The following is a 13754-nucleotide window of genomic DNA, read 5'->3' on the forward strand; positions in this document are numbered from 1 at the left end:
TAGGTTTTAATATTTGCTTACATAATAGCAATTTATTATGTACTGATAATTGTGATTTTCTTCTTTTCAGTATATTTTCCTATGTCGAAGTTTTGCATCGAGATTCATTCCGAGATATTTAGCGTTGTTGCTATATGGAATGACAGTGTTATTAATGTTATTGGTGCTTGTACGGTCTGTTTATAGGTGAACTGCACATGTACAGATTTACTTTCATTTATTCTTATTTTCCAAGCTTGTGTCCAATTATTTATATTGTCACTTGCCTGTTGTAATTTTCGTGAGGCTTCTTCACTATTGTCTACGACAGCTATAATAGCAGTATCATCAGCAAATGTAGCCTTCGTGATATTTTCCATTTGTGGTATATCACAAGTGTAAAGTAGATAAAGCATTGGTCCCAGTACACTTCCTTGTGGTACACCTGCTTTAGCTTATTTTATTCTAGAATAAGCTTCTTCTTGCTTGACTCTAAACATTCTGGTTGTAATGTACGACTTTAATAGTTCGGTGTGTTGTTTTGGTAGCATTTTCTGTAGTTTATGAACAAGGCCTTCATGCCAAACCTTATCGAAGGCTTGTGCTACATCTAAGAATATAGCTGAGCATATTTTTTGACTTTCGTAGGCTTTTTCAATAACATCTGTTATTCTGTGGACCTGGTCAATTGTTGAGTGTTTGTTAATAAACCCAAACTGGTGTGTTGGTATTAGGTTTTTTCTCTCTAATCTACAGAATGATTTCTTAGAATCGATGAAGTTTAAGAGATGTGAATAAGAAGAGCTATCATACGAAAATATCTATGCTATTAATATATGCTCAACCAAGTAACAAGCTTCGGTATGTAAATGATCCTAAATGTTGTATAATGACGAAAATGATCTTCTGGTATCTTGATTTTCGAAGCGCAATAATAGGACTGATTAAACGCTAGATTCTAGAACGTTCTGTGGGCCGTTATCTTTAAAACGGACTGTGGTATGGCTGCACTAAACAAACATTAGTAGAGACCCGAGATCTTATGGCCCATTTTTCACCAATCTTATATTTGATCATTTATCATCAGATACTATTAGGTGCTTGCATGTATTCTAGTATCTAATTTTTTTTTCACTTTAAAAGGTTATTTAAATATTGAAAAATATTGGTAATTCAAAGACGCTATAGACTTGGTACTTACTATAGGTTTGGTACCTTACAACTCTTGCAACGTGTGGCCGATAGTTGCCAAGCAAGGGGATGACTTTTTTTCAACAAAACGTCGTTCAATTTATTTAATTGGCGTTGGTATCTGACTACATCTTGCTGATCACACCATTAATATTCCGCCTCGATGTTGATATGGATGGTTCTCTTGGACTAACCCATGACTTTTTGCGGTGAGACTGTTGTAGTATCAGTATAGTATTACCAGTAACAACATGCCACAGAAAACTTTTTTCTGGCAAGTTTTTTTTATTTCCTTTTTCTTTGAATCTTTCCCACCGCATGTAAATCTCTGGAAACTCTTGGATCATCAATTGCTAAGCTGCTGTAAGCTGTAATCAATTGGGCTGGGTTTTCGGCCAACAATAATCTTCGAACCTTCTTGGTCTTTTTTTGGACCAAAATTACCACTTTTAAATCTTCGAAACCAAAACAAACAATTGAAATATGTTAAAAATAGGTTACGTTATTTAACAGTTGTTTACTGTTAAATGGATCATTGTTTCGCCAATTGATATCGTTGGTCAAAATACACGCAAGCACCAAATATTTCTGGTTACAAACGTACCATCTTCCGGTCGATAATAATATTTTTTGAAACGAAATGATTAGATACTAACTTACCATCACTGATATTTTCCAGGCTGGAAAACAGATTCCCGTCATCATGTGGACAAGTCACCTAACGAACAAAGAGTTCTTATTAGACTACCTACCGAAGGAGAAATACATCGTACAGATCTGGACCACCGGAACTGATGCGACGGTCAGCAACCTGCTCGACAACGACTACCGAGTGATCTTGAGCAACTACGACGCCCTCTATCTGGATTGCGGTTTCGCAGGATGGGTTACCGATGGTAATAACTGGTGTTCACCATATATCGGCTGGCAGAAGGTCTACGAGAACAAACCGGCAAAAATAGCAGGTAGGTTCCAATTGGGGTCACGCTAATCGTACTTGTTCATGATGCCATTTGTTGGAGAAGCTCAGAAGGATGATGGGGTTACCTGAAATTAAAAATAAAATGAAACAAACTATAATCATTCCAGTAAAACACCCAATGCACGTCAGAAACGACGTCGAATATAGTGCCAAAAGGCTATTGTAAAAATGTAAATTTCATTCAACATGTTCACAATTCAACATGTAACCGAATCAATCATGTTAGCCCTGACCGACACTGTTGTCAAATATCTACAAAATTTTTCAAAACTGGTGATAATCATATTTTCACTTAAAAAAAATTGCTATTTCATTGAGTATTACATTGAAAACCTTTTCTACAACTGTTTCCCATTTTCAAGGAAACATAGCCAAAATCAAGTTGAAGAGCACTTTATCAAAATTTAGAAATAAGGTACCAGCGAAGTTATGTTGCATGGATCTGAACACATGGTGTGGCAACTCTTGCTACATCTGGCCAGATCAATTACCTACAGGAGGATGATTTTGAGTCTATTTTTCGTCATTGTTAGTATTTTTACAAGAAAAACGGCGTTCAATGGTCGTTGGAAGACGTTTACAGTAAGAATTTCATTCGATTTTAACAGCCGGTAATACACTACAACTTACTTGTCCCGCAGCAAGACTTTATGGCTATAAATATTCGGTTTAGACGTTGATATGGATGGTTCCCCTGTATTAACCAATGTGGTCCACTTTTCGTCGCCAGTTACAATACTCCACAGAAAACTATTTTTGCCCGGTAAACAATTAAACAGCAATATTGAAAAGGTTTAGAATGACATTTTTAAACATTTATAGTGACAGTCATTTAATTTTGAAACATTTATCGCATTGCATCTAAACGACTAGAAATAGTTAATTTATCAACTGCTAAGCCGTTTGCAAGTTATTTGATACTATAACAAGTCAATTGAAAAGTTCCCCTCCTGGCACATAGATGGCGCTACTAGAATTAAATCCATATGTTTTTTAAGTTAGCCCTAACCCTCAAAAGATGCGTTTATAAATTTGACAGCTGCCGGATCATTAGTTTGTGAATTATAGCACTTTGAGTGAAGCACAGCCTGAATTTTCCTGGACACTGCCCCAGGAAAATCAACCATCAAGGATTGGTATGCTAAGTTTAGATGTGGTGAAATAAGCACCGAAGACACCTAAAAGTGGTTGTTACCGACGAAAACATTTAAAAAATCCACAAAATGACTTTGAATGATCGTAAATTGAAATTGAATGAAATAGCAGACACTCTAAAGATATCAACTGAACGTATACATCATATCATTCTCGAAAATTTGGATATGAGAAAGCTATGTGCAAAGTGGGTACCGCGCGGACTCGCTTTTGACCAAAAACAACGACGAGTTTATGATTCGGAGCAGTGTTTGAAGATGATCAAGCGTATTAAACCCGAGTTTTTGCATCGATATGTGACAATGGATGAAACATGGCTCCATTATTTCACTCCGAAATTCAATCGACAGTCATCCGAATGGACAGCACACGATGAACCCGCTCCAAAGGGTGGGAAAATACAACAGTTGGCTGGCAAGGTTATGGCGTCTACATTTTGGGATACGCATGGAATAATTTTCATTGACTACCTTGAAAAAGGGAGGATCATCAACAGCGATTATTACATAGCGTTATTGGGTCGTTTGAAGGACGAAATCGCCGAAAAACGACCGCATCTGAAGAAAAAGAAAGTGCTGCTTCACCAAGACAATGAACCGTGTCAAAAATCCATGAATTGGGCTTCGAATTGCTTACTCATCCACCGTATTCTCCAAATCTGGCCCCCAGCGACTGTTTCCTGTTGTCAGATCTCAAAAGAATGTTCGCTGGGAGGAAACTTTCGTCAAATGAAGAGGTGATGGTCGAAATTGAGGCCTATTTTGAAGCAAAGCACAAATCGTACTACAAAAATGGTATCGTAAAGTTGGAGGGTCGCTATAATCAGTGTATCACCCTTGAAGGGAATTATGTTGAGTTAAAAAAACTAATTTTGCCAAAAAAATGTGTTTTACTATGGTAGGCCGGGGACTTTTCAATTGACCTTTTAATCTTGAAATTCATTGGCTTCAAATGTTTTCCCGTTCGTACCGTTCTTTATCATTGACATCAAAATCACCGCTTTTATATCGTCGAAACCAAAATCAACAATTAAGATATCACGGATCACAATCACCATAAGTTTCTAAATGGTTTGAAGGGCTTTGACAGCAGATTTCTTTAAATCAAATGACTAAAGTCAATAAAGTCAATAAATATATAATATAATAAATATATAATATAATAAATATATAATATATATAATAAATATAAAAGACAATTTTGAAATTTTCACGATTTAGACGCTAATTGTAAAACTAAATAATTTAATAAAACTAAATGGAGAACTATTTGGAATTTTACGTAGAAAAATGTGGAAACCATGGAATTTACAGTTAGTTTAGGTTGTTTACTTTTTACTGCGTTTTCACGAATAGACATCGCTGATTAAAATACATGCAAATGCTTACTACATTGTTAGTTTAAATTGATAGTTAAAATGTATGTATGTAAAGCGTTGGACTTTGAAAAGTACAATTTTTTAAGATATTTCTTAAGCACTATAAAAACCTTATAATAATTTTAAATGTTTAGTGCATTTTAGTACTTCATTTTAAAGATTTTAATTTTTTTTATAAAATTATCAATAAAGCTATTGTAAAATATTAATATCTTTCCTAATTGCTGCAAAAAAATACCGATATTTTCTATCCGTTATAAATCCTTTAAAATTAATTTATAGGCCTTGTATATATTTTCAAACAATCAAAATTACTTGTATATAAAGAATCATCACCAAATAACTGTTTTTAAGATTCCGAATGTTAAAAAAAGCCGAAAGCCGAAAAAAAAATGCATTTTCTTTGCCGAATTCTTTCACTTGTGTTAAAAAGCGAAAAATGATTTTTTATTGTTGACTATACGACCGGGTATGTTTACATTTCCACCATCTGTTAAAGGTCCTGCCATCCTTACAAAAAATACAGTTTGTGGAGGCCAGTACGATTTTTAATTTGAAAGCCTTTACTGTGAAATTATTCGTCCCGTACACTTTAACGGTTTCTTGTACAACGGGTCACCTATTTTGCTTATATTACACACCATAAACTTTCCAGGTCAAAAAAAATATTTAGTACTCGGCGCCGAAGCCACCTTGTGGACGGAACAAGTCGACTCCACCTCCCTCGACAGCCGATTGTGGCCAAGATCATCAGCGATGGCGGAGGTTCTCTGGTCGGAACCTTCGACCTCTTGGCGAGAGGCTGAAACCCGATTCCTCATCCACAGAGAGCGATTGGTGAAACTGGGAGTTAACGCCGACGCCTTGGAGCCCGAATGGTGCATGCAATACGAGGAAAATTGCCCCATTGGTGGAAAATTCAACATCGACAACAGGCACTTGTAATAAGGTGTGAAGTAAAATAAATAAATATTTTTAGATATATATTTTAGGTAAATGCGACTAAAAACACAAAAAACGGCCTTTAGTGAATATCCATCAGTCTTTGTTTTATCACAGATATATTAAAAACAAATAAAGATCTATATTTGACTATGATAAATTTGTTTTCTTTAAGCTCAAAGTAAACCCAGGCAACCCATTATAACATGAATTGGTATTGCTAGTTGCCTACATACGAATGTTAAAAAATATGTGTAACCTAACCCTACAATCTTAGGGCTAACCTTGCATTGACATTCTATTGAAAAGCCAGATCTAACCTTTTTTTAATGTGTACACAATAAATAAGCAAGTAATGATTGGTTTTATTAAAAGTGGTCGTACAACACTCCCTTTTTGGTTTAGATCGCGCTTTCAAAGCAAAAAGGTACACAGTGATTTTCTGCAGGCAGTGTCAAGAGATCGACGATTGCCCCTTGAAGATAAACATTTTTTATTTTTTAACAAAAAGAAAAAGGAAAAATAGTACACCTTTCGTTACAAATAAAGTGACGTTTCACCTAGCCTAAATATTACAAAGATTTAATCTAAACTAAATAACTTACAATGGTAAATATTTAGTTTACGAATATGATACTCAGTACCATAAACAAGAGTCAACGTACAAAATAGAACAGGACTAGTGTTTCTATAACATAGTCTTGAGAACTAATGGGCGAATATACGTTGTGGTTTTAAAAAACGACTGATGAAAATATCTTTCATTCATAAAGTCATCAAATCAGCAAGTACACATTACTTCATGATTTCTGTGGGACACAAAACTTCAAGACTCTTAAGGTATGAATACTTATTTTTTTGTTACATAGGCAAAATAAAGTGTATTCTTGTAATGAACTTATATTCACCATCCTATATAGTCTATAAGCTTTATATCCTTTAATATTTAAATATAATTTCAATAAATCGATTTAATAAAAGTTTCTCTCACTCTCTACACATTTACACTAACTCAAAGTGGTAATATATATTTGATATACGAAAGAAACAAACCAACTTGTTGAGAAATATAAAGTGTATTGTACTGTAAGGAAATTGATATTATGGAAATATTTTTAAGGAGCGAGATAAGGGATGTTGTTGATGTAATACGAATACTCACATAAAATAGCCTGAAATACCTCAAATTCTGGGTACCGACAATTAATTAGATTCCAACAGACCCAATTATTTGTTGATTGATCGAAAAAAAATTATTATCGAAATATTTTATATAAAAAAAGAATCTATTTACATATTTCCTTATGCGAACAACCAAGTGGGCATCTTCTTAGAAGCCATCCCTATGAAAACCTCCCCGAAAATTACCTCTAGATCGAAAAAATCGAGCGCCTCCTCTGCCTCTATTGGGCCCATTCCCCCTAGGACCTCTCCCTCTGGCCCTGAATCCAAACGTTTCAATTTTGTTATCGTAGGACCTGAAGTTGACGCGGGGCGGGCGGTATACACCGAAATTCGGATCTCCCCCGTATTGCTGGCCCTCATCATATAAGGGAACTGTTCCCTGCGCCTGCCACGTTTGAGCTGGACTCTCCATCCACGGCTGGGGTGGGGCGTTCATCATGGGTGATGGCAGTACACTAGGTGGGGGATTACTCATATCGATCTACATGGTACAACAATTAGATATTTTTTACCAATCAATTTTATCCTTATAAATAACTTAAATTAGAAAAATATGCTTTCAGATAATTCAAACTACGCAAGCTTACACAAAAGAAAGTTTATATTCATTTATCTTACTTTGTAAACGAAACGTATCCAATGTACTGGCTTTAGGAAATACACTCGCTAGATGGCGTTTTTCGGAAGCGGATCCCAAGTTTTACAAAACGATACGAGGTTTTCGTCACTTAATTGCATCAAGTGGTTCTCTCATTCGAAAATGGATAAAAAAATTCATTGGAAAATAACAATATCATCACGAACGATAAAAACTGCGGACAGCGCTAATCACTCATCTGATGACGATTTGAAACTTTCAATCTAGAAACGCTAGGGGTTTTATATTTTATTTAATATCAGTAAACCGCACAAAGACTCGAAACCGAACCTCTGCAAAAGTAATTTGGTGCGATAATTAAAGTCTCAGGATTCATTCGGAACATTGGCTTCGTAAATCAGACAACTTTACTTATATTCTTGTTTTCCCATGAAGTTTATTTTCATGAAATTCAAAATTTTAAGTCTCAAGTTGTGTAGTTTAATAATTAGTAAACATTTTCAATAGATATATTTTTTTAATAAATCCGCTCTCTTAAACATAAACTTTCTTTTGAGATACCTGATATTTAATCTCTACATAAACTGAATTCCTCGTTTTAACTCTATTCCTCGTATAAACCTATATAACATAATAGCTTTTCTCTATTTCTACCAGTTATATTAATGCCCCCCCCCCCCCCCCCCCCCAAAAAAAACATTAATTGTAACAGTAGAATGCCGAGATTTATGATGTAAAATCTGTAAAAACAATAAAATTTAAGGCCTACCACGACAATTTTTAAGATCTAATGAATGGGATCATTTTTTTAACAAATAAATATAGGTAAAATGCAGAAAATAAATTGGTAGATTTGATATTGGGTTCAATAATCCATTTCTAAGCTTATATGGGGTCCGATTGAAAGGTAATAGGACTCAATGTTTATGAAGTTGATAATTTGTATCAAAATTGCTTAATTTTCTAAATACGTAAGTACGTAATTTCTAAATTTGTAAGCGATACAACGCTGTCGAAAACAAGAAAAAAGATAAAGTTCAGAGTAACAGCATCTTTGGCGTAGGGTTGCTAGAAAATATGTGTATGTCATGTTGGGTCAGAAAGATAATTTCAAGGTTTTTAGTTACAATAATTGTTCCGCTGATCTTCAATTTCCTATCCTCCATTCTAAAACGCTTGATCTGCCCATATTACAGTCTTGATCATATCTTGGGCCTAAATTGCAGTATGACAAGGCACCTGGACTGGGGATGCTTATATTCGAACTACACTCTGGGAAGACTCACGGACGATTATAGCTAGTAGTTAAGACTAGCATAATAGGGTCCCAATCTTCACCCCCATTTCGGTCGAGAAAAATCAGTCCTACCACTTGCCAAACGAACCCTATGTATCTACTTTAATAACTATGTGCTTTATATGTTTCAGTTAAAATAGAAACAAAACGTTGGAAATGTGATACTTTCAAGACTGGTTAAATGAAATAACCTGAATATGTTAATGCAACAATGCTAAAACTTATGTATTATTTATGTCCAAGCACTCACCCTTCCCATCCCGGTCATCATATTATTGGGTGGAGGTCCCATGTTATATCCCATGGTCATCGGCGACTGTGGCCAAGGTGGAATGGGCTGCATATCGCTCGGTTCCTGACCAGTCTCCATATTCGGATTGGACATAGCCTCACCATTCAGTTCGGACGACAAGTTCTCAAACTCCTTCAGATCGCTTGAGATCTCGTCCAAGAACTGATTGGCGTCCACGTCATCCAGGAGATTCGGTGGTGGTGGAGGTGGCTCCAGAGACAAGTGATCTTCAGCTATCAATAAAATACATATTAGAAATAAATGTACACCATTAAAGAGTTCATAGTTCACCTTCGCCAACACCAGGAGTGTCCAAATCATCGCTTAGATCCATGTCGACGTTCTCCACGATATCTCCACCTCTCTTACCCTCTGGAGATTTTGGTGGAGGTGGCGGTGGAGGCACGTTCAAGTTGTCCAAGCCGTATTGAATTCGATAATCTCTGTCTTTGTCATTACTTGATGGCAAGGGTGGATCTGGACGTTTCTGCGTTTTCTTCGGACCTGACAGTTTTCGATAATCCTGAACAGACACTCGTTCAATAACTACTGAACCAATCGATCACAACGAGTACTTACGTGATCAGCGGTATCCCACAAAGTATCCTGGGGCGTAATGGTCTTGAGATTACCACGCTCTGGAAGAGGAACCACAGGACTCCCGTTCAGTTGCCCGCTATCGACGTTTGGTGATCCAGTTAAACTGATCAGATTCCGATGATCAATATCCTTTGATCCTAGACCACTAATGGATTCTGATAATAAATAATAAACGATAAATTATGTAGGCCTTGAAAAAATTAAAAAATCGTACCTAAATCACCTAATCCTGGCAATACCCGATGATCAACATCGGCCGCGCCGGTTGGTACAGCTCCGTCATGATATTCCACTGGATTACGATATGCTGAAATCATGATACAGTACAGTAGTACATAAGACGGTTTAAGTAAACGATAAGTCGAAAAAAACTAGAATGGCAGTCTGAGAAAAAATTATAAGGCGCACCAATGAGTCTTCAGGGATTTATTAGATAGTGTGACAGCATTAAATCGCGTTGAATTATCATGTAAACTATACAAATTATAATAGAATTTATCAATTTCTCTGATTCTCGTTTCTAAAGTTATAGCTTTGGACACTGGATTTTATAAAAACTGTTTCTTTTCTATGGACATTCACTTCTACATTTAAAAATAATTGGCTATTATGAACAGTTGATCGCAGTGCCTCTGATATACACGTCATAGCGTTAGTTTTTGACATTTTTTACGCAGTAGTATGAGTTCGACTCGAACACCGACTGTATATTTTTTTAAAAAACAGCTTCAAATAGATTGCTGTCAGTAGCCTGCATAGAATTAAGATTTTATATACTGGTGTAATTGCAATCATAATTTAATATACTTTTAAAATGTGTCAGAGGTTTGTCGCAATACAAACTACAGTCGAGTACGTCAATTATTCGCTTCAAACAAATATCCAAAAACTCACGCTTTATATATTATATTTTTATGTTCCACTGTTTCACCTGCCAAAGCCACTGCAACCAATTTTTCATAATAGATAATTGTTCTCACTCACGTATCAAAATTACTCAAAAAGTCAAAAGGTTAATGTATAAAATACCTCAAAACTTGTACAGATAAGTTTTGTAATTATATTAATCATCTTTTTGAAATTTAAAATATTTTTAATTGGAATTTCGTCTTTAATTAGTCATAATTAATCGAGTAAAAATATGTCCTATATGTTTATAACTTAAAATATTCTAGATATAAAATTCAGTTATAATTTATAATGATTATAGTTGATGATTAAAATCAATATCTCATTATTAAATATAATAATTTAATTATACAAATTATCTGATTACTTACCCTTTTTTTCAAATAATGGCGGACTTTCAGGAGTGTCCGGTTCCTTTACGTCATTCCACAGAGGTGTTTCCATGTTTTCCCATCTGTTAGAGGAATCAGTCGTGTCATACCTACTGCTGGGATCGTAGGAATTCACGCTGGCCTGAACCTGATAGTCGTAGTTGGCCGTGGTGTTTGTAACTGTGTCTGGGTTATATGATGTAACTGAATAAGTCACAGGAGATTGATATGAACCTGCTAAATCGGTATCGTGCTTTATTAATACTCATACTCTCGATTTTTAAACCCATACACATAAAAATGTTTTATGGCTCAATGTACATGCAACATCTAGGAACTTTCATTTACAAGACTTACCATAATTGTTGGTGCTCTCCATGGTTGTACTGAAGCTGAAATTTCCGTCCTCATTTTTCGAAAATGGGGGCATCGGGGGTGGTAACAGCGGATTATATACAGTGTTTCTGGAAAATAACGATAACAAAACGTAGATTTTTTCTCTTCGGGGTCTATAAATATCTTACAGGTCGTTATTGCTAATTTGGGGTGAGTCCACCGGTAAACTACTCTGTGTAGTTGAGCCGCCATTTGATCCATAACTAGAAGTAGTTTGTGTGGTATTATTCATTGAAGAGTTCTCCATCATTGAACTCGAAAATAAGCCACTTGCACTGATATTCTTTAAGCCAAAACAAACAATATTAATCCAGATAATATATTTTAAAAAGGTCGAGATATACTTACCGCTATATCAAATGAAAGATCTTGACCGAGGAAGCTAGTAAATCCATTTGATAAAAACGTTAAATTGCTATCACTAGCGCTGCTATTAACGGTATTATCATTTAAAGATGGTGGTGGTACCGGATTGTAATATCCAGGATTCGTGAATTGAATAGTTGCTCCTAAATCCAAAGAGGTGTCCGCAATGGACGATCGAGATGGTGTAGGTGGATTAGGCAATTCTAATTCAGAGTCTGGGCTCGGTGATGGAGCATTTATATCCGGAGATGGTATTGGACTAGGCATATTTGTGATATGCTCATCTAATTTTTTTTGAAATATCTTTACTCTCTGTCCAAATGTCTTGTAAGCCTGTAAAAATAATTTACAACTTTGTTTTTGAAACTTAAATATAACTCACATGAGCCACCAATTTTACATCCTTCCTATCAGCATCGAGTTGATTCTCAGCTTGTCTCAAAATTGAAATTAAAGCAATTCTATTCTTTATCTCTAACTTCAGAGCATTTATGTAGCTTTCTACATGATCAACATATTCATCTAGTTCTTTCTCAACATCATCTACATGGACACGATCTGAAAGTCCTTAATTTTCTTTAATTTGCACAACAAAGATCTATATTGCAGCACCTACCTTTCAATGAATTTATTAATCCCTCTATTATCTGTATTTTGGGATTATGCTCCTTCAGCTGTTTGAGTTTCAAATCAGTGTCTTTTTCTAAATTTGCGCAGGTTTTAATTTTGTTAATAACATAACTTGCCTGAAAAATATTTATTACATAAATATATCATAACTAATATTGGAATATCAACAACCTGAAACTCATGTGGCTCATCATTCTTGGGACCAGCAGGTTGTACACTTATCAATCCACACAAGTCTGTTATAAATTCCTCCCCATAAACACTCCTTTGTTCCCAAATCTTAAAAATTCGCAATATCTTATGTTTAACTTTATCATCTCGTACTAAAGTTGTTGCTTTTTGTATAGCTGTACCCCAACTCTCTACATACTCATAATTCCTACGCTTTGAGTACTGTACCACATCATTAGCCAAGTAAAACAAAATCAATCTTTGTTCAACTTTCACACGCTTTAGCACATTTAACCACGAATTCACTATCTTCTTATGGTGTTGTCTGTTTTTTAAACACCACTGACAACAACTGTTAATACTTTCTTGTGAATCTTTCAAATTTGTAAGTGTTTTTTCAAATTGCAAAGCATTAAATTCCGCTTCAGTTACCACTGTTTGAGTCCCCATTGTTGACATATAACCTCTATGCACTTAAACTATTTAATACACAAAAAACTTCATTCATCACATAGTGGTTTTAAAACTGTAACTTAAAGGAGTCAAATCTTATATAGCACAATTATATTACTGTTCCGGAGCAGATATTACATTGCCACTTTTTTGGATTCTTGTTTTCATATATTTCACATAGTGATATGGATAATCTACCGCGACGAACCAACAATTATTTTAAAGCCACGTTGTTAAAAAATTAATTAGTTAAATAAATTTAAAACCAGCCACTAACTAATCAATTATTTGGTGTGCTTATAAATTTACTATACCAGAGAAAAATCTAAATATTTTCAAGCCAATAGCAGAAACGTCAATTGTCAAATTAAAAAAGATACTATGGTAAGGAAGGGTACTAAAGTAGGTTTACAACAATAATATTGATATCGGGTTTGAGCATTGTCCGATAGATGTCACTAATAGAATTATTAAAATGAAAATTCTGTTGCATATAGAGTTTTTGAATAATTTTAATTATTAACAAAAAACAGCATATTTAAACAGTTCCTTAAACGTATGACCTTAAAGTGATCTTGTTATCCTTTCCTTGTGCCAAATGAACTAACTAATTTGGAGTTGTGTAGGTTTTCACCTCGACAAAGTTTTTTTTCTTGAATACGCATGGACCGAAACTTTATTGACCAGATTCTATTGTTTGTCGTCTATTCAGATTGGTTCATCAATCATGCAAATATATAAATACGGGGATAATTGAAATTCTGGCTTTCTATTTTTAATTAACCCTTAAACACCTTCATTTTACCTAAAAAACATTAAAGGATATTTTACAAAATTAGAATTCCATTTGTAGATATAT

At 34.9% G+C, this 13754-nt stretch overlaps 2 protein-coding genes across 9 annotated transcripts in view; one reads left to right on the top strand and one right to left on the bottom strand.

Annotated features, from left to right (window-relative positions):
- Nucleotides 1–5787, top strand: part of Hexo1 (beta-hexosaminidase 1) — a 23686-nt gene extending 17899 nt beyond the window's left edge. For both annotated transcript variants that reach the window (XM_076411809.1, XM_076411810.1), the window contains exons 10-11: nt 1850–2135; nt 5341–5787. In XM_076411809.1, the coding sequence (XP_076267924.1) occupies nt 1850–2135; nt 5341–5630 (576 nt within the window). In that variant the 3' untranslated portion in view covers nt 5631–5787. The remainder of the gene's footprint in view (nt 1–1849; nt 2136–5340) is intronic.
- Nucleotides 2012–13256, bottom strand: LOC143200984 (uncharacterized). 7 transcript variants are annotated; one of them, XM_076411805.1, is made up of 13 exons: nt 12443–13256; nt 12258–12387; nt 12024–12199; nt 11624–11974; nt 11404–11558; nt 11237–11343; nt 10880–11083; nt 9814–9906; nt 9579–9754; nt 9291–9522; nt 8958–9232; nt 6996–7293; nt 2012–2217 (listed from the first exon to the last, which is right to left on the bottom strand). In XM_076411805.1, exons 1-13 carry the CDS (start codon nt 12899–12901, stop codon nt 2153–2155), a joined length of 2721 nt encoding a protein of 906 aa, XP_076267920.1. In that variant the 5' UTR covers nt 12902–13256; the 3' UTR covers nt 2012–2152. The 7 variants fall into 7 exon arrangements, with proteins under 7 accessions (XP_076267920.1, XP_076267917.1, XP_076267921.1 ...); XM_076411802.1 differs by having other exon boundaries at nt 10880–11116; XM_076411806.1 differs by having other exon boundaries at nt 10880–11065; nt 12024–12208.
- Nucleotides 13257–13754: the final 498 nt, after the last annotated feature.

This window comes from Rhynchophorus ferrugineus, unplaced genomic scaffold (genome assembly GCF_030347505.1).
Source record: "Rhynchophorus ferrugineus isolate W39M unplaced genomic scaffold, kcgeb_rfMv2 rfM8, whole genome shotgun sequence".
Lineage (NCBI taxonomy): Eukaryota > Metazoa > Arthropoda > Insecta > Coleoptera > Curculionidae > Rhynchophorus > Rhynchophorus ferrugineus.

Coding starts and splice junctions, on each gene's coding strand:
- LOC143200984 (XM_076411800.1), bottom strand. CDS start 12,901: ATGTCAACAATGGGGACTCAAACAGTGGTAACTGAAGCGGAATTTAAT. Junction 11,975..12,023: donor ATGTAAAATTGGTGGCTCAT/GTGAGTTATATT, acceptor TTATTTTTACAG/GCTTACAAGACATTTGGACA. Junction 2,218..6,995: donor TCGATTTTTTCGATCTAGAG/GTAATTTTCGGG, acceptor TTTTAATTTCAG/GTAACCCCATCATCCTTCTG.